Source organism: Antechinus flavipes, chromosome 3 (assembly GCF_016432865.1).
Source record: "Antechinus flavipes isolate AdamAnt ecotype Samford, QLD, Australia chromosome 3, AdamAnt_v2, whole genome shotgun sequence".
In the NCBI taxonomy this organism is placed as follows: domain Eukaryota; kingdom Metazoa; phylum Chordata; class Mammalia; order Dasyuromorphia; family Dasyuridae; genus Antechinus; species Antechinus flavipes.
In genome coordinates this window covers 82,294,744-82,320,040 of record NC_067400.1, presented here as the reverse complement: position 1 = coordinate 82,320,040, position 25,297 = coordinate 82,294,744, and the positions used below count along the sequence as shown (strand labels likewise).

The window sequence follows — 25,297 nt, the reverse complement described above, 5'->3', positions numbered from 1 at the left end:
TAAAAAAAAAAAAAAAAAAAAAAAGGCAGATTCCGAAGGGAATCCCGCGATGGTGGCCAAAGAGGGCCATTCTTCTCAGGTGCACAGTGGAGCCGGCGAGTCCCTTGCAGGGCGGGGCGGGCCGCGCCTGCGCAGTGCGCTGGTCTCCATGGCGGTGCCGCGGAGCCAAGACGAGGTTGAGTAGACTCGTTTTGAATTTTCTCCCCCTCGGCTCCGGCGCTTAGCGGACTTCCCTGGTTGCCCTGCAGGGCTCCCGGCGGCCATAGGGCTGAGGGAGCCGGGGGGCGGTGGGGATGTTCGCGCCCGGAAAGGCGGCTTCTGTCGCCTCCCCCGCCCCCCCATCCTCCTGCCCTCTCCCTGTCACCCACCCCGACCCTCCACCGGGGTTCTGTGGAGACTCCGGGACCCGCCCCCTCATTCTGGGCCCAGTCCCCGAGCCCGCGGCTCGTCCGCTTCCCCCTAGATGCGGCGTCACGGGGTAGAACGTAGTGGAACCCCGCGGTTCCCCGGATCCTTTCCCCAGGGAAGGCCCCCTGACCCTGCGGGCACCGGCGGGCGGAGGTTAGGTAGCCCGGCTGAAAGAAAAGCCGCCGTGGCATGGCTCGGTGCAGAGTCCCTGAGGATGCACCGAGGTCCGGGGCTTGCTCTTGGGGTGCCTGACTCTCAGCTCCGCCCCTCCCTCTCTTTTGTCTGGAGAAACGGTGACAGTTTGAGTCAAGTGCCATCACCCCGGTGTCCCCTCCCCCAAGCACACGCCTCGAGGGGGCGTTTTACCGAGTCAAGGACACCAAAGCCACTTGACTGACCTAAGGACTTGGGAGTCTCGGGGTGTCCGTGGGAGCGTCTGTGTTCGGGGGCGGGGTGGGACTCAGAAACCATGCCCTGACGCCGTGCTGGGGGATGTAAGAGTGAGGAGAAAGCACGCGGGTGTATCCGTGGGAAGGGGGCAGGTCAGGGTGTAGCCGAAGGGCTGCCTCCTCCAGTTCTTGCAATGCCTAGCATTGTCTTATGTGGGTGCATAAAGGCGTCATCGAGCCCCGGACTTGTCCAGCCTAGACCCGTGGCGGGAAGAAAGCGTCCCCGACATTTTTCCCCCCATATTCTCGAAGACGTCTGTCAAAAGAAGACAGGTCTTCTTTTGACATGAAAATGGGAGTCCTTCTATTTTGCTCTTGCTACACCAAGTTCCTTTTGTCCCAGGTGCGCGCACATACACGTATATACACGTGTATACTCCAGACTCGAGGGGCTAGCTAGCATTTATGGCTAGCTAAGGAAATTTTCAAATTAAAGTGTTCCATGGCCAAATTAGTTTGGAAAATGCGGTTCTAAGCAGTTCTTAGAGAATAGTTCTCTTTGTTTAAATGTAAAAGGTGCAAATTCCAACTAAAGAGTTTTGTAACTTCGAGATATTGCCAGGAAGAAGAAACAAGGAGAATGGAAAAATAGGTAATGGGGCAGTGGAGGAAAAAAAAGATGTTGTCACTAGCATATAGACTTAACCATGATTTTCATACTCAAGTTTAGATATTGTTTGGATTGGGACCGTGCAGTTGAGAGATGGTATATTGGAAAAAGGGAGAAGAAATCTTGAAGTTAATGAATATATAATGAATGTCAATATATACATAGAGTAGTCCTGAAAATCCATTTAACAAATTTTTAATTGCTATGCTACTTGGATGTTTAAAGGCTCTTGAAGAAAAGGCACATAAATTCAAAAGTCTTTTTGTATTATATCATATACTAGTAAAGTTTAAGAGGCAACAACATTGCTATTAGACATAATTTGTCTGTTTTTCATTCTTTATGATGTTTGTATAGTGCCCTTGTAACTTTTACTCTTTTAAATTATTTCAGTAAAGTAAGACCTGAAAACAACTGAATTCTGATTTTCAGGGTTTTTTTTAAAAATAAAGAAAAATCGGTCATTTAACAAAGATTTTACATTGAAATGTATAGGGTTTTTTCCATAAATATTAGGTCATTTAAATCTTATTGTTGGTTTGCATTTTGCTGAGATGAAAAAATGCCTAATTTGTATTTCAATTAATGTGAAGATTGATTTTTAAAATTAAAATATCTCAAATGTGATCAGTAAATATAATATCAGGATGTATTCTTTTTAATTTTCCAGATTGCTATTTTTAAAGAAAACAAAGTATATGTGATAAAACTATCTTGAAGATAAGAATCAAAACCTAAAAAGTACCACAAACAAGCTAGAATGGTGGTCCCTGCAATTTAAGAATGAATGTAAAATCTTGCATTTGGGCTTTTAAAAAGTATGCAACTGGTTTCACATATTCACAATCAATTTGCATCTCCAGAGACTATCAAAACCATTTTGGTTTTGATAGTTTCGGGAGATGCAAACTGATTATGAAATATGAATCAACAGTTTGTCTTGGTGGTCAAAGTAGCTAGTGAGATAAGGTACATTTAATAAAAGTATAGCATCTGTAATATAGTGGGCATGATAATTTAGGAAGAATATCAAGAAGCTATAGCAAGTCTAGAGGAAGACACTAGGATATGGAAATTCAAAATCATGTTATATGAGGATGAACTGAAGGACATTTTAGACTGGAGAAGAAAAGAGCATGGAAAAGGTTTCAGCCTAAAGGTACTGAAATGTTGTCAGAGTTAAGAGGTTTTCAGCTTAAAATTAGCTTGACTCTAAAGGACAGACAGAACTAGTATCAATGTATGGAAAAGAGTTCTCATATGTTAGGGATTGAACTAGATAATCTATGAAGTTTCTTCTGCTTCTAGGATTCTATGAACTGAAAATGAATCTGTGTAATATATTTTTACTAATCAGTAACAAAAATACTTTTTCAGTTGTTGAGGGGGCATTCCACATCTTTGACTTCATTTGCATGAAAGCTATGTCTACAAATGAAGACTGGCAATTCCTTTGTAATTTAATAGTCTATTAAATTGCCAGGAGGACTGAGAGTTTAGGTAACTTGATTATGGTTATACAGTTTCTTTGTGTTAGAGGTGAGACTTGAATACTGATCTTTCTGATTCCATATGCAGCCTCTTGTCCATTACTGGAAATTATTACTCAGTTACTGAAATGTCTTTTGTTTATTGTTCAGCTGAATCCCATCATTGTTGCTTAGAAAAGAAAATTAGTGTTGATAATTGTTCAATATCTTTAAATATGAAATATGAAGCATATTCTGTCATCAAGTTGAGATAAACAGGCACAACTGATTACTTCATATATTCGTGTACTCTCATTGTAACCATTGTCAATCATTAAAAATCATGCCTTTATGTAGTGTTTTTGCTTTAAAGATGTTAAATATCACATCCATTATTTCTTCTATTGGTTTATTTAAAATGCTGGTGTGCCTTAAAACCATGATGATTTCATATCTTCCTCATTTATTATAGTAGTTCTCATTTAGGAAATTGTAGAGGATCAGGTGGTTTCAAGTGATTAGAAGGATTATAATACAGATTGCATAATTTATTATGTCAGAGTTGGAAGGGACCTTAGAAATTAATTTATTTCTTGTTAATATAGCAGCTCATCATTTTCCCTACATTCTCTGCACTAAAGAGATATGAGATTATAGATTTGTGTGTCTATGCATATTCATAGGGAAAGAATAGAATTAAAAAATTAGGATTCCCAGACAACTAAGGAGAGGCTATACTATGGGGAGGCCAACATTTCAGTGTTCAAAATTTAGATATGATTAAGTTTTTATGCTTATCTGATTATTACTATATAAATACAATTGTGCAATTTCAGACTGTTGAGGAATTATTTTTAAAAGTCATAATTCAGGAACCAATTTTAAAAATTGGTTTTTTAAAAAATTTCTATTTATATGAAAATTGTGCTGATTTACTTTTCTTATTAGTAATTTTTGATTAATTTGGCAACTTTCTGCAGACCAGCTTTTTAACAAAGAGAAAAAAAATTAAACCCCTCCACTAAAATACTCTTAAATTTTTTGGCCTGTTATCTGGGATACAAATATCCTAGATTTTGTTTTTTATATCATTGGTTCTTGAGATAATTTTAAACAAATTATTCAGTACTATAGTCTCCTGTAACTTATTTAACCGGATTGTTATGTAGAGTTACTTTAAAAATATTTTTTAGAAATGCACTAGAAAGATGCTGTAATTATTAGGGTCTGTTCCCAACCTTTTTCATTTCCTTCCACAATGGAAACTAACGAAATAGTTTTAAGTTATTTTCATCTTTTATCCATTTCTGGTTTTATTGTATCCCTGCAAACTAAGCTTTTACCATATTTTTAAAATGAGTAAAGTCATTTCCTTAGGAGGTATTATCTGCCAGTGTTAGACTAATTTGTTAAAAACTCATAGAAATATATTTTGTTGTTTTTTTAACCATTTCTACCAGGAAAAAAAAAAAAACATTTTAAATTGCTAATTGTGTGGTGCGAAGGTTTATTTGTTTGTTTTTTTTCCTAATGGCATAGATAATAAGTGTAGCACCTATTGGGTTTTAGGCTTCAGGACCATTCCACTTAAGTTTTCTCACAGTTCTTGACAAATATATTTATGGCTGCTTAATGGTCTTTAGTTTAAATTAATCATTGCATGAAAATAATTTTTATTCTTTATATTTTGGAAATTAATAGTGAATAGTTATAGAGCTGGTGAATAATAATAATTTTTTTTTTTTTTTACCATTTCACATACTTAAAAAGTCAAAACTATACCTTGTCTTAGAATATTGTTCTGTTTATGGTAACCAGTTGGGGAAGAAGATTTCATTTATGGATGGACATGATACCTAACATGCTGGTCCTTAAGTAACTATGCCTTGACATGGAACTATTGTGTGTGGTAAGTATTATTTTATAATATTTCATAACTTGACATAATAAAATGAGGTGTTTGAGGTTACCCAGAAGAGATACCATATATATATATATATGTATGTATGTATGTATGTTAGTAATACAGGAATTTCCACCAAGTGAAATCACAGATCTAGTTTAAAAAAATTTTTGCAGGATTGTAATAATGGGGAGGAAGGAAATCTTTTGTATTTATTTTGCAGGATTGTAATAATGGGGAGGAAGGAAATCTTTTGTATTTATTTGGTATACTGTGAAATTATCTAGAAGATCGTGTCATTCAGATATTCCTCAACTGAACTGGAATAATAGAAATAATGAATAACTTCAGATCAGTAAGACCTGGATTTGAATCTCCCTTCCACTGAGGACTAGCTATGACTTCTAGGAAAGATTGTGATGTGATAAGAAGAAAATCACTTGGAATCAAAGAATTTGAGTTAAAGTCTTATTTCTTCTATATGCAACTTGTGTGACTAAGGGAAATCATTTCTAAGTCCCCATTTGTTTTTCTATAAAATGAAGAAGATAATCTTTCTCTGAGCTAGTCTTCTCATATATAAAATGGAGTAATAGCATGTATGTCACAGGGATATTGTGAGACTCAAATGAAATCATGGAAGAATCACCCATTACTAACTTAAAATTAGTATATATACTAACTGTATAAATGTCAGTTATTATTAGTATTATTTAGAAGAATTATAATATCTTACATTTCTGTTGCTATTGGTCGGTCATGTTTGACTCTTCATAACTCTACTCTACTTTTGAAATTGGTTTGCTATTTCCTTCTCCAGCTCATTTTAGAGATGCTGAAACTAAGGCAAACAGGATTAACTGACTTGTTCAGGGTCACACAGCTAGTAAGAATCTGAGGCCAGATTTCAGCTCACATATTCCTAATTCCAGGCCCAGCTGGCACTCTTTATCTATTGGGCTACTTATTTGCCCTCAAAATTTTGTATCATCTTACAATTTGCAAAATATTTTGTTTACAGCAACCCCAATAGGTAAATGAAAGTTTGATCATTCTAAAGATGAAAAAACTAAAACTAAGAGGTTGAAGTATTTCCCCAAGATCACATAGCTCATGTCTGAGAACTAGGACTGAGAAATCTCACAGAATTTCAGTTAGAAGGAAATTCAGAAGTCATTTAATATAAACCATAAGTGACAGGTGACTATCTAACCTTTATTGGCAGACCTTCTGAAAGGAATAATGTCCTATTTCCTTGGACTTTTTAATTCCACTTTGGATAGTTGTTGAGAAGTTTGATTTTATATCAATTCATAATTTGCCTCTCCAAGTACTATGTGTTGATCCAAATTCTACCCCGCCAAACAGAATATCTAATCACTTTTTCTATATAACAACCTTTCAGATACTTGAAGGCTACTATTATATTTCCACTGAGAAGTCTACAGTCTTAATGCACATTCCTTAAATCATTTTCTTGAATCCCACTTATTTGACATGTGACTAATTATATCCCATGAACTAAAAGTACTTCATCCTGGTTGCCATCTTCTGAATACTTCTTAAAATGTAGTATTATGAACAGACTACTGTGAACAATCTGATCAGAACATGATACCATGGGACCTCCATCTTATATCTAAAAGTTAGACCATCTCCTAATGCAGTCTCAGATCTTTTTTCAGGTACTATTCCCACTTTGATTAAGTCCTACATTCATTTCTCTTTCTACTATAGTGATCAGCTATATTCCAAAACTTATTTTTTAAGGCAATTTGAAATTTGAAGTGCATTTGTCCAGAGGGATACTAGTATAAGTATTTATTAGTTTGCCTATCCTGATCATAAAATCTGCAATCCATAATGTAGCTTCATTATATTACTTATGATACTGACTTGAGATCTGTATCTTGAATGTTGGATGGTATGAAAACAGAGGAAGACTAAAAAAGAGGTTTTTCCTTCTCTCTCCTTGTGCCATAGGCACAAATTTCTTAATTGCTAAGATTGCTTTTAATTTTTGTTCCTACAGTATACCTAATACTGGCTAAATGTTTAAGGAAAGATCAATCTTATCAAAGTATGAATGACTGATAGCCACTTTTAAAAACCCTACTGGAACTGAATTTCAAAAGTATGTGTTGACACAAATCTATAAATTAAGAATAAAAAAATTCTAGCTGAGTGATTAGGGGGAGAAGGGACAACAGATACCTAGTAACCTAAGTAAGTCCCCTTGAGGGACTGCCCTGCTAGGATCAGTTCCTCTAAACTGTGGCTGCCTTTCACAGAGGTTTTTCCCTCCTGAACATACCAATTCTCCAAAAACTATACAGAAGTGTTTTCACAATAACTGGATTAGCAGCAGCATGTTAAGAAAGGGGATCTATGTAATTTATAAAAAAAACCATCCATACTTAAACTTCAATTTAAGTCCTAAAGCCTAAAGAACCATTAAGGCTTGTAGTTTACTTGCTTAAAGATGAATTTCCTTTTCTTCTCCAAGGAATAATTGTATTTCTGCCTCTCTAAGGAAGACTATTTTGACTTTAGTCTTAATGTTTCTAGTGATCAATGCTAACTTTTATTCTTAAATGTTTCAAGTTTTAAGTAGTGAAAAAATAGCAATATTTATAAAAATTCCTTTTCCTCTATATTTTGCTACCTTTAGGGTTCTACTTTTTTAAATATTTTTTTCTTTAAGAAGAAGGAAAAGGAATTTCAAAATCATACTTTAGCAAATATTTGGGTAATATTGTTCAAATGAAATCTGATTAGGATTGTGTCATTTAATAACTTCATTTATTATATTATTATGATCTGCACAAGAATTTTCCAAGAAAGATCATTCTATTCTTTTTAAAGAAAGTTCCAATTATTGTAGTTGAAGGGGAAAAAATTTCTCTGTGTAATGAACTCTTACAATTCATGTTGCTATAGCAATAAAATATAAAATCTTAATTCATATCTCATAGTGCACACATTTTTTGAAAATCTAAATAAAATGTTCTTAACACTTCTTTGTCTTGACCTCATGCATTTTATACAAAAGTTTCCAATATATCTTTAATTTATTCTTGGTAACAAACATTGTTTTAAAATTGCTGAATTTATAATAGTTTCATTTTTGCAAGTGGCTTAACTCAAAGTTTTGCATTTAGTTGGTCTTTTCACATTGAAACTTGATTATTCCAAAGGTAGTTCTCCCTTTTGATATGGATCCTCTTTTACCAAAGTTGATTTCCCCTTGGAAATTCATCATATTAGAGTCTCCTTCTTTTATCTTACTTCTGTTTTTTACTGAGTTCCAAGGGATAATTTAGTTCTATCAATTTTGCAAGATGTTAAAATCTATGTAAATTATTTTAAAGGTATCTCAGAATTTATTTTTAGCCCTTTAGCTATGTATTTTTGTTGTTCATGAAATTTATTGTATTAAGTAAAATTTAAGATAAAGGGAAGTAGAAATAGGTAATAGATTCCACTTTATGCAGTATTTAACAAGTTTTTATTAATTGAACAAAAATCATATATCTATAATAATGTTTGATAAAACATGGCATTATATTTCAGAGTAGATATTTATAGAAAAAGTAAAAATAAACCTGAAGCCTTTTATGAAGTGCATAATTTTTAGTCTTAGGATTTTAATTTTACCCAATAAAAATGCTGACAACAGCATCATCTTAATTTTCCATGTAATATCTTAGAATATTTTGGTTTGGGGGTATATTTTTTTGGTGAAGGGTTATTTGCTATTTTTAAGGACTTTCTTAACCTAAGGAAACATTTAAATGGTTGTTTAAAAGTAAACTTCTACCTGTTGCTGTTTGATATAGTCCAAATTTAATCTTTATGAAATTTGTATTGAAATTTATTCTTTAAGGTGTGGAATACCAGATGTCATATTAGTACCTAAGATCACTTAGTCACAAATTGATTGTTCTTATAGCATTTATTTATCTTTATTTGGCTTCTTTCTATATGCCTTTAATCAGTGGTTCTATGAGTTCTATGACAATGCTCTTTTACACATGATAAACAATTTATAGTTTATAATAATGAGATATCAAGATCAGGATTTGCCCAACTGCAAAAATAAATCTACTTTCTTTATTCTAGGCTCAATGATCTCTAAAATGAGAAAGAAGAAAAAAATATTATAAATTTCTTTCCCTAGCATCCTTGAACGCCAGATTAAATGTGACTTAAGGATGTAGGAATTACCTAGTACTGACATTTGCCCCTGATTATTCAATAGATGTGAACAAATTTATTCAATCAAATCTTAAATTTCCTGTGAAATAGGAATTTAGTTTTGTGGGAATGGAGGGGATTGTAAAAATTATTATAAAGTACTTTTATTGACTTCAATTTGGATTCTTTCAGCTGTCTTTTAATGGAAGAAAATGGAACTGGCCATGATGCCAGGATGGAACAGTCTCATGATTTATTAGTACTCAACTATAATAACATCGAAGAGTCAGAAAGAGAAGTTCAGGTGCTTCAGGTGGGAGTTAAGATTTAAAAAATCACTTTCTTTGCAGCTTATTTTCATTCTGAGGGGGGAATACCCTGCTATATAATGACTTTACTTGCCTAAGAAATGTTATATTTCATTTATTAATAATAACAGCATAAAAATATTGTATACCTTCATAAGGTATTTTCTGCAAAACTTGTTGAATTTTGTTTTTAAAGTCAGATGATATTAAGGGAGGCAGTGAAAAGAATACTTGATTTGGAATCAGAGGTCCTGAGTGGGAATCCTAGATCTCCTGCTTGGTTACTCTGTGATCTTGGGCAAATTAACCTCTGTGGACCTTAGTTTCTCATCTGTTAAAAAAAAGAGGACTGGACAAGTTGAAATTTAAAGTCCCTTACAGCTCTAATAAAATATATGAAATATATCAGATTTAGGATATAGTGACTGCCTATGTAAAGTTTAAGATAAAGAGAAGTAAAAATAGGTCACAAATAAAAATGAAAATTGCATATATTGATCCATCAGAAATTTTAAATCATATGGGAAAATAGTGACTTTTTTGGATAAAATTATTTATAAACTGAATGTAAGTTAGGATTATTTTTGTGTTTCATGCAATACTTGATGTATGTAAAGAAACAATAACAATGATAGCTTAACTGAAGAGACTGTAGGATAATATTCTGTAGGAGTACATATAACTCTGATCACTCCACTCTTTTTTTTTTTTAAACACTTTGGGGAAGCAGATTTTTCTTTTTTAAATGAACATGTTGTTCTGAACTGAATAGAAAAAGATAATAAAATTACTGAGGGGACAGGGATTCACAAATTTATTAAATGAGTTATATTATCTGATGAATGAGATCACAATATATTAAACTCATAACTATTCCCCTTTTTCAAGGAATTCATCTTTCACTACACAACATGTCAAAATTAATAACTTAATGCCACTGAACTTTTTGAAAAAAGTATTATTTATCTGGGAAAAGTGATAACTGCATAATAAAATGCAATGTGTTTGAAATCAATTTTTTGTTGTTGGGTTGGTATGGGAATTTTTGTGAACCAATATATTTCAGGGGAATTGAAGTGATATTTTGTTTTTCCTATACAAAAGCATCTAACCTGCATGGATTCCAGGGATCCTTCCTTTGGACAAAATGATTCTTCTGCAGTTTTGCCCATCACAGTTGGTGTAGCAGATAATTCACTCCCATCACAGCATGTACCAGTCCAGCTGTCACAGCCACAGTCTCTTTCCACAGAGCAGTTCCATCTAGTAGACCAAAATGGGCATCCTATTCAATATGAGCTTCAGTCACTAGGGGATTATAATACACAGATGGTGAGTATATCTGAAAACAGTCCAGTGCTCACAATGCTTCATAAATTGTAAGGTAAACAGCTTTGCCTTTCAGATCTTACCTTTCCAAAAAAAAGATTGTAAGGATGAAGTTAAATATTAATCACCAAATAAAGAACTATATGGACCTAATATTATATACATTCTTCTATTAAATTTCAGTTTTTTTAGGACCACAGGATTTAAAACTCAGAGGAACCTTGGAGATCATTTAGTCCCACATTCTTGTTTTATGAATAATTGAAATGGACCCAGTGAAAATTAGATATTTGTATCCTAAATATGAAGTTGCCCAGGCAATTCTATAATTAAATATTACTTTATGTTGCACTTTTCATCAGTTGATATTTCTTCAGGTTCAATTAAACAAACAAAAACCTGAACCTGTTTTTGTTAGTAAGGCAAGCTTCATCAGTTATAAAATTAAAAATAATAATGATACTATCTTTGAAAGGAGTATTTGTAGGGTTTTTTTGGAATAAGTTGATGGGGGTAGACATGAATTTTTTTATACCTCTAATAAGATGGTGGACTGATAAACATGAGGGAAGGACATTAATTCCACAAACATTTCTTGAATACCTTCTATGTGTATTGCATTATAACTAGTGCTAAGGAGGTTAGAAAGTTAAAACACAATCCCTTTTTCTTTTCTTTTCTTTTTTTTTTTTAAATTGCTGAGGCAATTGGGGTTAAGTTACTTATCCAGGGTCACACAGCTAGGTAGTGTTAAATATCTGAGACCAGATTTGAAATCAAGTCCTCCTAACTTCAGGGCTGGTACTCTATCCACTGTGCCAATTAGCTGCCCCCACAATCCCTTTTTAATAGAGTTTTTGATCCAGTGACTTAAAGAATTGTTTTATGCAGAATATGAAATAGATATGGAAGAAAGACTGGAAATAAATAGTACAAAGAATAAATAAGCAAGTAACTTAACCTCTCTCTATAAGCCTCAGTTCCTCATCTATAAAATGAAGAGATTATATACTAAGTGCCCATTTTCATTTCATCCAGTTCTAAATCTACAAATTCTTAAGATTATTAGAATTCAGAGATGATGCTCATGAAAGGAAAAAATTAAATATGTTAATATTTTCATTTTACACATAAAATCTAAATTTTTAGAGGAATGTGTGTGTGTACATGTACCATTGTACATAACAGTGAAATCATGTTATGGAGCTAAGTTCACAAAGGCTATCCTAACAGAGTACAAGCTTTGCATTTGGTAGGTTCTCTATCACAGTGAAAATAATTAGAATGTAAACTTGACCACAGACTACATCAGTTTTCCAAAGATTAGCTAAGCATAGAGAGACTTGTTGTTAATAGATTGGCTGCTTGATGGTGAATTTCTTGACCACAGATAGGAACCCAACAAACCGAAAAATACCAAATGGTTCTTATTCCAACCCTGTAGTGGTAGAATGGTGGAAAAGGGAGAAGATGTTAGAATCATAATTTTTAGACAGCCTTTAAACATTAATTTAGATGTTTCTATCCTAAATATGAAATTCTTTTCTAATAACCATCAAATAAGTATATATGTTACTGGAAGCACTGAATTATAATGTTCAACATTCAAACTTTAAATCAAACAAGAAGAAGGAAATTGTAGCTTAATAAAAAAACAAAACCAGTTTATAAGTTCTTCTTAAAGAGGCATATAAACAGGTTGTTAAAGTTGCTTTTATCTTCTGCCCAAAGACAATAAGAAACATTTCATAGACTGTGTCATTTCAAAATTGTAGGACTCATGATAAGTATTTTTAGAGAGACCATCATGAAAATAATTACAATTTTTGCACTAACATCTGTTGTAGAGAATGAAGAAGTTGAGAAATTTTATGAAGAAATTAAGCATGTGCTTATATTACATTCAGTGAATTCAATTCAAAGGTTGAAATAGATGATGTTACCAAAAATTGTTGGATAATATGGTTCAGGAAAAAGGTTTAGTGAGACCAAAGACTTATAGACTACACAAAAATATAATGCCTTTATATTGTCAATACTTTCAAGAAGAATGGAAGATATGGGAAATGTTAACTTTTTAAACCTCCCCTCTTTCCCCCCAAAATTAATGAATTGAGGAAAGAACATCTAGAGTTACTGTTATAACAATTTTATACAGAAATTTAACAAGTGTAAATTAGCTACTGAAACAGGGAGGTAATCCAAAAACTTCCTAAGAGGACAAATACTTGATCTACTGATCAGCAAATATAAAAGTTAAAGCAAATATAAACTTATTCACAAAATTTTTGCAAAGGTAAAAGTCAAACTATGTATGTGTTTTGAAAATAAGAAGCTTTATTAAAAAAAGAAAAGAAAACTACAGAGGTTGAGTGGGAGATTGTGAACAATATTGCCTTGTTAGAATGGAAGTAGTGTTGGAAAGCATGGCAAGACACTCAATTAAACAAAGCTATTGTGAAGGTATTTAAAGATGAAATTTGAAAAAGAGTAAAAGTTGAAAAGATATGTGAAAATTTTTATAACGATCTCCTTTTGCCATCAGAATTATTTAATTTGGCTGTTTAACATCACAGTTCCAGAAATTGAAATAGTATTAAAGAAAGGAGATCTGTATTGAAGGTGACAGAATTCTGAAGGCATTACAGGATTGTTTCATAAGGTACTTGAAGAAGAAGAGTCAAAAAGCATGGGGGAAAAATCCCATTTATTGCCTCCTCATCCCAAAGGTACATGAGAACATTATTGATCCCAGATGCTTCCCCTTCAACTCATAAAATTTTTATGAGAATAATATACATCAGTGAGCTCCTTGATGAAGGTTTTGGAAGGGAATAAGACTTTTACAAGTGATTTTCTGTAGCTTTTCTCATTGAATGAAGCACTTAGAAAATATATAGTCCCAATATTGGGAAAGAAAAAGAAAATACACTGTTTCACTGTCCTTGTGATTTATCAACTCCACAAAGGCATTTGATTCTATAGATCTATCTTAAAAGCTCTCCTATAAGATATTTTCTTTGCATTTGTCAAAATTATAAGAATCCTTAAAAGATATTATAGATAACCCTTTTTTGAGCCTTTGAGTACTGATATCAACTAATTCACAAAACGTTGAGTTGTGTACTTCCTAGAGAATCACCATCACTCTAAAGGTCATCTAATATAGTTGAAATCAGATTTTCTCTACAGATGGTGAGATTCTTGTATTAATCATTTTTGTATATGACAGTTGAACTAATTGCACTGAACCTTAGAGTATTTTGGAGCTGCTAAATGAGATCCATAATCACTCAAATTAATTTGGATTAATGATATACACAACAAAAATTAAGTGAATATAGAATATTCAGTGGTCAAACCATGCAAATTGGATGGACAATTTAAAGACTTCATGTTTTTGTTTATGTATGTATGCAAGTGGTTCTTGAAAAGACAAAATGGACCATGAGCTGAGCTGAGAATTGAATAAGAGGAAAAGAGAGGAATGGATTATCTTTGGGAAATTGGAAAATTATTTCAAAAGCTCTGGAAAGCAAAAGCACATTTTAAGATCACTAGCATTCTCCCAGCAATGATTGTGGGGCTGTGAGTCAAAAAATACTACAATCTCTGAACAAGTGAAATTAAGGATCCCATAATCAATGGAGAGGCACAAGAAGGTGTAAATAGGTGGTAGCACATTACAAGTAAGAAATTAAGAAGAATCATATAAAAGGTGCATCAAAGAAATGTATTGTCAAAAAAAAGATGAACCAGGGCAACTAGATAGATGGTCAGTAGAGTACTGTTCCTGTAGTCAGAAGAACCTATATTCAAATCAGACCTTGCTGTGTGACCCTGAACAAGTCACTTAACCCTAATTACCTCTCCAAAAAAAAAAAGATGAACCAGTCATATAATAAAAGTGGGGGACAATTGACAGCTCATGTTTAATTGAAAGATAATTTGAGGAAGACCCCCAGCATTTTGAATAGACACAGTGTGGCAAACCTATAGGAGGATTTGGAGGGAGAGAAGATAAGAAATATGTAAGACACGGTTTGGGATAGGACAAGACCACTCAAATGAAGAATACAGATTAACTCATGCTTTAGCTCCTTGGTTTGTCCCAAGAAGTTGAACAATGCATAGAACTAGAAGAGACTTTAGTCTCAGTCATCTAGTGCAGCCCCCTCATTTTATACTTCAGGAAAATGTGGCCCAGAGAGGGTGATTGAATTGCCCAGAATTAATTGCTGAGCCAAGGAGTTGGCCAACTTAAACTTGTAACAAAAGTAATACTTTGCTTTCTATGAAGCTTTTCCAGAAAAAAAGGAGAAGAATGTCAGGAGGAAAATGAAAAGCAGAAATCCATCCCAAATGGTATGGTCTAATCATTCAGATTTCTCCAAAAACTCTAGACTAAGTAGTAAGTAGTAGTAGTCTTTCCTCTGATTTGAAATCCAGGACTCAACCCATTACATCATATTGTTCCTTCGTAGTAAGGGCAGGAACTGATTTGACTTTCATAGAAAAATAATTGCGCTATCCAGCTAAGTTTGTATATTGCTACAATCAGAAAATATTTCTTGAATGTCTACTGAGTTTATGGCATAGGTTCTGTTGCTTAGAGTCATAGGATTTAGAGGGAAGAGATATAGTATCATAGATTTAGCTCTGTAACCTTATTTTACAGATGAAGAAAAGAATGGTCGAGATCAAGTTACTTTTCTAAGATTATATGGGTAATAAGTAAAAGTATAAGGAAGAAGTGCTGAGGAAACTTCTTTTTCTATTTGCGAAGTGCTTTCTAGCACGGGGAAGATCATTAGCTATAACTTCTCCCTCTCATATCTTTCATTGTTTATTATGTCAGATTAAGACAAGTCTCAACATCTCATCCTCATGTGCACAGCCCTGGAAAAGAGGTACTATTATTCCCCCATTTACAGAAGCAAGAGAAAGACAGTGAGTCACCCAGGATCACACAGCTAAAAAGTGACTAGATCAGGTTTCAACTCAGATCTCCCAGACTCCAGATGTAGATGGAGAGGTTCCTTATCAGTGACCAGTAATGTTTATTTTACCTAACTGGCAGCATCAAAACTTGCCAACTTGGCTTTATTATAATAATGAGTGTGATAAACCTGTATTAGTAGTAATTGTAATAACAATGACAATTATAGATCTTTTTAATTTTTTGAATTGTCACAAAAATTTTATGAGGTATAACTAATACAAGTGTTATCTTTGTTTTATATATGAAGAAATAAACAGCTTGCTTAAAATCATACAGAGACAGAACTCAAACCTAGGTCCACTAATTCTTGATCCAGGACTTTATCATAATCCAATGCTGTCTAGGTTTTTCTAAGAAACTTACTAGGCTTGTGAGATAATATTAGCCAAATTCTATCTGTGAAATTTTTATAATTATTATTCTGTTTCTTTTGTGGCTTTTCCCCCAAAGTTAGAAATACCATTATCAGAAAAAGTTTTCAAAGTATAGAATATCTGCAGTATCTGCAGTGTTAACTCTGCTATGCAGAGAAGTGTAGGACAACAAGTAGGAGGAATAACTAGTGGGTTATTTGCAATTTATGTGGTATCTCCTGCCACCCAGAGGCAGGGAAGGGAAAAAGACCTATTGGGAAAAGAGGGCTATGTTATAGTAGCAACTCTTGGGTAATAGCAATTAAGCCAAATTAAGAGTTCAGACAAGTTACTATATAAAACCATATTTGTCAGGGCAAAAGTGTGTCTTAATCCAAGTAGCATTAAGAATTTTTTCTGGCCAATTTGTTTAGATTTTTAAAAAATAATTAGGTGTTATATGATTAAATACTTTAAGAATCTACAATTTCATTGGTCTATTATCCCTCTTCCAATACAGATTGTAATGGTACTGTAACTTAGTAAGTGATTTTAAAAGATTTCTGTGATTGAAAAATTTATCACCATCTGGCCAATCTGTTGATGAGCTTCTCTAAAATTTGCTAAACTCATCCTTAAACAACATATATACAGTTGATTTGTACACAATACTCAAAGCCTTTCCTGCTTGGCAAGACCTATCAAAATTTGAATATTTCTGATACAACCTTTTAAAAAAATAAAGTTATCTTTATATCACAATTAAACAATGAATTAAGATTTTAGTGGAGGAAATTTCATGTATAATAAATACATTTTTAAAATTTAAACTCATTAATTGCCTTCTGTGTGTGAATAATTATGCCATAAGGGAAGATATGAGTTTAGACAAAACACTATAAAAATGTGAGAGAAAGTTAAAGTAATCAAAAAATCAGAGATAGTTTCTTAGAGGTAGTGGCCCACAGTGGTCCTTGAAAGAGAAATTTAAACAAGCAGACATGAGGAGGGAATGTGTTCTATGAATAGATTATAGCATATATACCAAGATGAAAGAGAGCAAAGTGAGACTGAATAGCAGGTAATCCAGTTTGGCTGAGTCATTGAACATGTGAAGAGGAGTAAAGTAACATAAACCTGGTTATATAAGTTTGAAGTAAATGGTGGAGAACCACAAATATCAAGCTGTGAAGTTATTCTTTAGACTGAGAATTCTTAAGATGAATAATTTGTTATTTTAACATTTTGAAAACTATTTTTATATAATTGGTTTTCTATGTAATCCTATGTATTTTATGTATTTGAAACCATTGTTTTATGAAGTGGTATATAGTTCTCACCAGACTTCCAGAGGCTTTAGACAATGGGGGACCCTAGGGGATTTTGAGCAGGGGAATGATATAATTAGCTTTTGACTTAGGAAGACTTTTGGCCACACTATGAATGAAGGTTTAAAGGAGGAGACATTGGATGCTCTTATAATAGTGCAGGCAAGATTAGATTTACTGGCACCAGAATTAGGATAGTATATATAGTATGCATGATGAAAAGGGGGCACATGAAAGATATTGTGTAAGTAGAATACCTATAAATGACTGACAAAGAAATAATTTTATTAAACAAGTATATGACTATACATTGGCTTTTTTTTTTCCCCTCTCATTTTCAAGATGATTGTTACTAGTCCATCAGAAAATGGACAGGTGCTTCATGTAATTCCATCTACTCAGACAGGAATGGCACAAGTTATCATTCCTCAGGGGCAGCTCCTAGATGTGACCAGTCCTCAAGGTGAGTAATATGAATATTGTTTGGGAAACCTGAGGGATTTTTTTTTATGATCAAGCACGTATTTCAGAAAATCCTCTCAGAGAAGTCAATGTTAAAATTGATTTCTTCAGGTAGGATTGTGAATATTAATAAACTAGACAAAGATGCTTGGCCCAAATAAATTTCAAGTTCATTTTCCAACGTTACTGTTTTCTACGTTAACTGTTTATTTCAGTTGGTGATTCTGTGAAGCTGGTTGACTCCTGCTTCCTTCTCAAAGGACCAGTGAGCATAAAATAAATTTTCAATAGTTAACAGTAGTAATATTAATAATGCTAATAACAAGACATAGAGCCAACAGGTACTGGAAGAGTATTGCATTTATTTGTGGGTAGATTGATTATTTGTATATGAGCATGTTACTCATACTTTTCCCCCGCCCCGCTCCCCCCGCAACTATTCTTATTTTTTCTCTGCTCCTTGCATTTTCTACCCTCCTTTGTCCTCTAGTTGCTTAAAGGGGCTTCATGCTCTTCCTCTTTTTATTCTGCCTTCCTTTTCGCTTTCTCAGTTCTCCCTTTTAGGTCACTCTCATTGATATTTTTTGTATTAACTAATTTTTGAAATTAAACTTTTTTCAAATAATAATTTTTTCTTTTTCTTCCAACTTAATGTTTTCCAGTTCTTTAGCTCTTTCTCTTGTAAAATTGTAGCTCTACTTCTTTGCTATTTTAATAATTTACGATAGTAGCATTATGGTGACATTACTGTTATTTCAGGATCTAGTTAGCAGTGCCAATACACTTTATAAAGGGAACTTTTAAAAGACATTATGAACACATGTACAAAAATGTGCATTTTGAAAGTATTATGGTACTGTAAAATGATAGTTGTCACAGCTGTTTCTACTTTTTTTTGGTTCATATCTTGGTTTCCCAACTTAAATCCTAAAAATACAAAGTGATAGCATTATACATTTTAAAACAAATTATTTTTAAAAATTCTCAGTGAAATATTTTGTTTTGCCACCTTTATCCTAACTACAATTCTTGCTTTTCCAAAAGAGAAAAAATTATAGTTACTTACATTCCCTTGATGTTATTAAACAAGATTATTTTGTGTTGTTGTTATTAAGATATTTCAGAAGAGAATACCACTGATGGACACTTACAGACTGTAGCAGTGACAGCTATAGCAGACAATACCAGTAGTTATATTCTTCATCCACAAGCATCCCTCTCCTTGCCTAAAAAGACAGCAACTAGGTAGGTCAATAGGGAAAGAAGAACTCATTTAGCACCATGGACATCTTTTCCAAATTATTTGTTTTCTAAGATGGCCTAATACAGAAAAGTTTAGTAATTCATTTATTATTAAATATGTAAGTCTTGATTTATTTTAAAAATATGTTTCAGGGGTCAGCTAGGTGGCGCAGTGGATAGAGCACCAGCCCTGAAGTCAGGAGGACCTGAGTTCAAATCTGGTCTCAGACACTTAATACTTCCTAGCTGTGTGATCCTGGGCAAGTCACTTAACCCCAATTGCCTCAGCATATACCTACATACATACATATGTATATGTATATGTGTGTATATATATATATATATATATATATGTTATATGTATATAGTTTCATACTGTTTCAGAAGATACAGCTTCCCAAAGCTTCATTTTTGACACCTGGCTAGTTTATGTTGTAGAATTATAAAAACAATTTATTGCTAATAAGCTTTCAAAAAGATGAGTTGCTTATTGCTTACCTCAAAATACTATTGCTTATGTTGCTCTATGATAAGACTTATGTACTTTGTATTCTCTTGTTTTGTTTTGGTCTTCTCAAAAAGTTTTTTGGTTAAGAAAATCATACTTGTTTTTACCCCTAATTTGACAAATTAGATTGGATTTTGTTATTACTCATGAAATCAAATAAAAATGTTTCATTAAATGATTTGTACTAAATGATAAGTGTAGGACCCAGGTATATAATATAACTGATTTTGTAATGACTGCAAATTGTATTGAAGAATAGTCTGTCAAACTCAGTATTTAGGGAGATAAAGATATTAGCAGTCTTAAAATGCATAACTTCGTATCAATTATATATAATTACTAAAAAAAAAAAAAGAAAGGGTAATCTATAAAATTCCTTTATACAGTATATTTCTGATAACGATTTATAAAACTTCATCCATTTTCTTAGCATTTTGCACTCTGACTGTAGCAAAGCAATGCAAATTATTTTAAAATATTTTTTCTCTTGGCCATTGATGTATATGTTGTCTTTTCAGAATAGCTGAAGACCCTTTTCCTGTCCCTCTGCAACCACTTCTTCCACATACTCCTACGTGGGCTCATCGTCTACGGAATTGTCAGGTAGATTGAAAACTATCCTAATTTAAGTCCAGGGAAAATCCTGATGAGATTACTACTAACATGTACTTTTTCTCTGTACCTGTAGAGTTTATATGAAATATTTTGTTTATAAACAAAGTATATTTATCTATATCTATCTTTTCTTTAAAATAAATTGTAAGGAAGTAGAAGGGGAAAGGCATAAGAAAAGTGAAAGGGCTATAAAAGGGGAGGACTGTTTGAGGGAAGTAATGGTCAGAAGCAAAATACTGGGGAGGAAAGAAAAGGGGAAAGGAAAGAGAAAAATATTACTTGGGGAAAATAAAGTAGTGGGAAATACAGGATTAGTAATTTCATCTATAAATGTGAATAGGATGAATTCTCCCATAAAATGAAACTGGATAGCAGACTGAATTAAAAGCTAGAATTGTAGACAATATATTGTTTATAAGAAACACATTTAAAGCAGAGTGATACATATAGAGTAAAAGGTAAAAGTAAAAAATATATATATATATATATACATAAGCTGAAATAAAATTAATTGTAAGTTCCTTCAGGTCAAGGACAGTTTAGGTTCCAGATAATCTATTTTATTGTTATAAATCATTTCTTCCTTTTTGAATCTCTTCCCTCTCATGGTTTCTATGATTCTGCAATCTTATGATTTTCACAGAATGTCTAAATTAAAAGAAACCATCTAGTTTGAACCATACCTGAAAAAGGACCTCACTACATTACTCCTCACAAGTGGACATACAACCTTTTTTGGAAGATCTTTATTGAAAGGGAACCTACAACCTTCTAAAGCAAGCCATCCTACTTTTGAATAGCTGTAATGATTAGGCATTTTAGTCTTCTATTGAGCTTAAATTTCCTTCTTTGCAACTTTCAACTGTTAATTTTAGTTCTGCCTTCTGAATCCCAAATAAAAAAATTTGATTCTTCTATATGGCTATCTTTTAGGTACTTGAAGAAAGCTTTCATGTTCCCTACTGTACCTTCTCTTCTCTAGGCTAAAGGGACTCAAAAGACTTTTGCCATTCTACTCTGGATGCTTTTCAGCTTATTAGTGCTTCTCTTAAAAAGTGGTGGGCAGAAAAGAATCTTCTGGATGTTGTCAAGCCAAAGCATAGTACAGATAAGCTGTCATCCAATTATAGGTTAACCACATCTCCCCTAGCTTATACTTGTAAAATTGATTCCATAAACCCAAACATAAAACTTTATATTTATTCTTTATATAACTTTACTTCTCTAAATTCAGCCTGGTATTTTAGCCTGTTCAGATACTATTTTAAATCTGATTATGTCATCCAGTATGGTGCTTACCCAATCCTGACTTTGCAGGTGATTAAGATACTGTCATTGATTTTGTTAAACAGCATAGAGCCAGTAGAGGGCTCTGAGGAACTTCGCTAGAGCTCTCCTTCCAAGTGAAATGGAAATATTAATGCCTCTTTTCAGAGTTCATCTATTCAATCAATTCTGAACTCATTCCACTTAACAATATTATATAATCTACATTCCTTCATCTTTTTCCACAAGAATAACTTGAGATGCTTCATAAAGCAACTTCATTAAAATTTTAGTAAACTATACTACAGTATTCCCTTGAACTATCTAGTTTATAATCCTATGAAAAAGTAAATAAGATTTAATATTACATGACTTTTTCTTAATGAACATGTTAATTTTTATGAATTTTTTTCTTCCTTTTCTGGATACTCACTAATCCTCTTAATACATTCAAGAATTTTCCCAGAAATAAAATTAAACTCATTGTCCCATAATTCTTACCCCTTTTATGAAAATAAGAACAATATTTGCTTTTTTTCTAGCCCAGTGGGACCTTACCTGCTTGCCATAATCTCTCAAATATCATTGAAAATTCATCCACCATTCTTTTATTCCCTAAAGATATGATTCATCTAGGCAAAGTTACTGAGATTCATCAAAGACAGCTATCTTTTTTATTTTCTTGAGGATAATCTCCATATTAGCTGCTTTTATGCTTTCATTTCTTTTTAGGAATTAAAAACAAATGCAAAATAAGAATTAAGTAACAATGCCTTCTTTCAATTCTCAGTTATACTTGTTCTGGTCCACCCCAACAGCCATCACATCTAGTTCCTTCATGAACGTACTTTACTATTACAGCTAAAAAAAAAACAAAAAAACTCAGACCATGTGTTTGTCCTTAACTTTCCTTAATAGTCTTAGCTTAGTCCAAGCTTTAGCTCTCCTGATGCGATTTTTATAAGATTATGCCATACTTTAGTATTTATCATGGCTTCCATCTTCCATACATATCTTTTTAAAAACTAAATTTAGAGTGCCTCAGGAGGTGGAGTCAGAATGATAGAGTAGAAATACAGCCTATCTTCTCCACTACACCTTCTCTCCAGCCAACTAGAAAATACACCAAATTGAATTCTGATCAGCAGATGCCAAAAAAAAAAAAAAAAAAAAAAAAAAAAAATCAATGAGTTATTTTTCCAGCCCTTGTCATCTTAGATAGCCAGAGAGATCTGCAGATAGTAGGATTGGCGTCTCTTCAGTAACACACTGTGTAGAGATTAAAGCTTCCAGGAGCTCATCTAGAAAATCAAGACTTGACCCTGCAGCAAGAAAAGGTCCCAGGGGATTTCTGAAGTAACGCAGATTGTAAGAATTGGTGCTATCTGGCAGCTATATCACTTACCACCTAGTTCTGGGTCACAGATCAGGACCTAATAAGGGAGGCACCTGTCCCTAGGAATGATAGAAAATTATGGTCACAGTTATGGACCCTGGATGAGTTTCAAAGCAAATAATAGCTATGTGGCTTTGATCAGAAAAACAGAGCAAGGATTCACTTCTATCCTCTACTTAAGATTGAGGAATACACTGAATAATGAGGGCAGGAATACCAGACCAAAGGGGAATCAGCAGTTCAATTAAATGAACCTGCAGAGTTTCATAGTGAATTAATAGTAACTGAGTCTAGCAGCAATCTATTGAAACTTCCAGTCTTAGAACTTGAGGACAAGTTGGCAGAATTCTGTCTTAGACTCAAACCTGAGTAGAAAATATGAAACAGATTGCCAAGCTGGTAAGAAGAAGATTTTGTCCTAGATCATATCACACTGGGAGTACTGAAAATTTGGAGGTCCCTTGCCTGAGCTATAGTATTCCAAGAGAACAGCTTACAGGACAAAAGGATAGAAACTAAGCCATGTATTCTTTCCAGATATTTATAGAACCTAGTTCTAAGATAAAATAAAAAAGTGGGGAAGATAAATGAGAAAAATTTTTTAAAGAATCCTATCATAACAAAGTATTATGGCAGCAAGCAAATGCAAGATACAAGCTCAAAAAAATATTATATGAAAACATGTGTAAGTAAAAGTTAAAAGAGAAATAAAGTTTGAGTATAAGTGCAACTGGAACACTTCTGGAAAGATAAAATGAGAATTTTTTAAAAGAGCTAAATTATTTTTTTCTTTAATAATAGCTTTTTATTTTCAAAATACATGCCAGTGTAATCACTAAAGAGCTCTTCCTTGAAATTATCCAATAACAGGCACTGTTATATAAAAAAAAAAAAAAAATACATACCAGGATAGTTTTCAACATTCACACCTTGCAAAATCTTGGGTTCCATATTTTTTCCCTTGCTCTCCTTCTCCCCTCTCCCCTAGATAGCAAGTAATCCAGTATAGGTTAAGCATGTACAATTCTTCTAAACATATTTCACATTTATCATGGTGTACAAGAAAAATCAGATTGAAAAAATGAGAAAATAAATTGGCTGGAAACTCAAAAATTTAAAAGGCAAATGTAAAAAAAAAAAAAAAAAGGCATTTGGAGTTGTGACTTGCTGAAAGTCACATAGCTAGAAAATGTTAAGTGTTTTAAATCAGATTTAAACTCAGTTTGTCCTGACTCTAGAGCCATCTAGCTGCCCCCTCAACATTCATTTTTTTATAAGATTTTAAGTTCCAAAATTTTTTCCCTCCCTCCCTTCCCCTGTCCCTAATACAGCAGGCAATCTGATATTGAAAATACATGTGCAATCATGTTAAACATATTTTCATATTAATCATATTGTAAAAAAAAGAAACAAAACCAAAAGAAAATCCCTGAAAAAAACAAAAACAGTGAAAATAATATGTTTTGATCTGCATTTAGTTTCCATCATTTCTTTCATTACATGTGTACAGCATTTTTCACCATGATTCTTTTTGTTGTTATCTTAGATCATATTGTTGAGAACAGTTAAATCTATCAGAACTGATCATCTCACAATGTTGCTGTTTGCTCATTTCACTCAGCATCATTTCCTGTACCAGGTTTTTCTGAACTTGTCCTGCTCGTCATTTCTTACAGGAGAAATAGTATTCCATTACATTCATATACCATAATTTGTTCAGCTGTTTCCCAATAGGTGGGTATCCTCTCAGTTTCCACTTCTTTATCACTACAAAAAGAGATGCTATAAATATTTTTGAACATTAAATCCTTTTCCCTTGTTTTTATGATCTCTTTGGGATACAAACTTAGTAATGATATTACTGGATCAAAGGGTATATATAATTTGATTACCCTTTACATATGGTTCCAAATCAAGAAAGCATTTATTTACCTTCTGTGTGCTGGGCTCTGTGCTAAATGCATTACAGATATCTCAGTTGATCCTTACTACAACTCTGGCAGGTACATGTTATTATTGTTCCCATTTTACAGTTGAGGCAGACAGATGTTAAGAGATTTGCCCAATATCACACAGCAAGTAAAAATCTGACACTGAATTTGAAGATCTTCCTGACTCAAGGCCCAGTGTTCTATCCACTGTGCCAAAAACACCTAGAAGGCAAAACAAATTAATCCTACAAGGAGAAGAAAAAAAAAAATGGATCATTAATGAAATAGAGGACTTTCCAGAATTCCTGAAGAAAAGACCAGGTCTGAATGGGAAATTTTACATACAAACCCAAGTCAAGAGAAGCCTAAAAAGATAAACATAAATGAGCAAATATAAGAGACAAAACAAGTTAAACTGCTTATATTTTTATAGAGATGATACATGTATCCCTTCAGAACTCCAGCATTCCCAGGGATCATAAAGGGGGCTAAATTAGATAGTCAGCCTGAGAGTGATTCTG

The 25,297-nt window shown here is 33.4% G+C and overlaps 1 protein-coding gene across 3 annotated transcripts in view; it reads left to right on the top strand.

The window, feature by feature from the left end:
- Positions 1–4,685: 4,685 nt before the first annotated feature.
- CARF (calcium responsive transcription factor) overlaps positions 4,686–25,297 on the top strand; it is a 56,290-nt gene continuing 35,678 nt past the window's right edge. Inside the window, exons 1-6 of one of the 3 annotated variants that reach the window (XM_051983759.1) lie at positions 4,686–4,845; positions 9,229–9,349; positions 10,449–10,676; positions 17,699–17,819; positions 18,934–19,063; positions 20,087–20,171. In XM_051983759.1, coding sequence (XP_051839719.1) covers positions 9,239–9,349; positions 10,449–10,676; positions 17,699–17,819; positions 18,934–19,063; positions 20,087–20,171 — 675 coding nt within the window. In that variant the 5' untranslated portion in view covers positions 4,686–4,845; positions 9,229–9,238. Of the gene's footprint in view, positions 4,846–9,228; positions 9,350–10,448; positions 10,677–17,698; positions 17,820–18,933; positions 19,064–19,529; positions 20,172–25,297 lie in introns of those variants that run through there. The other 2 variants (XM_051983758.1, XM_051983757.1) reach the window with 2 other exon arrangements.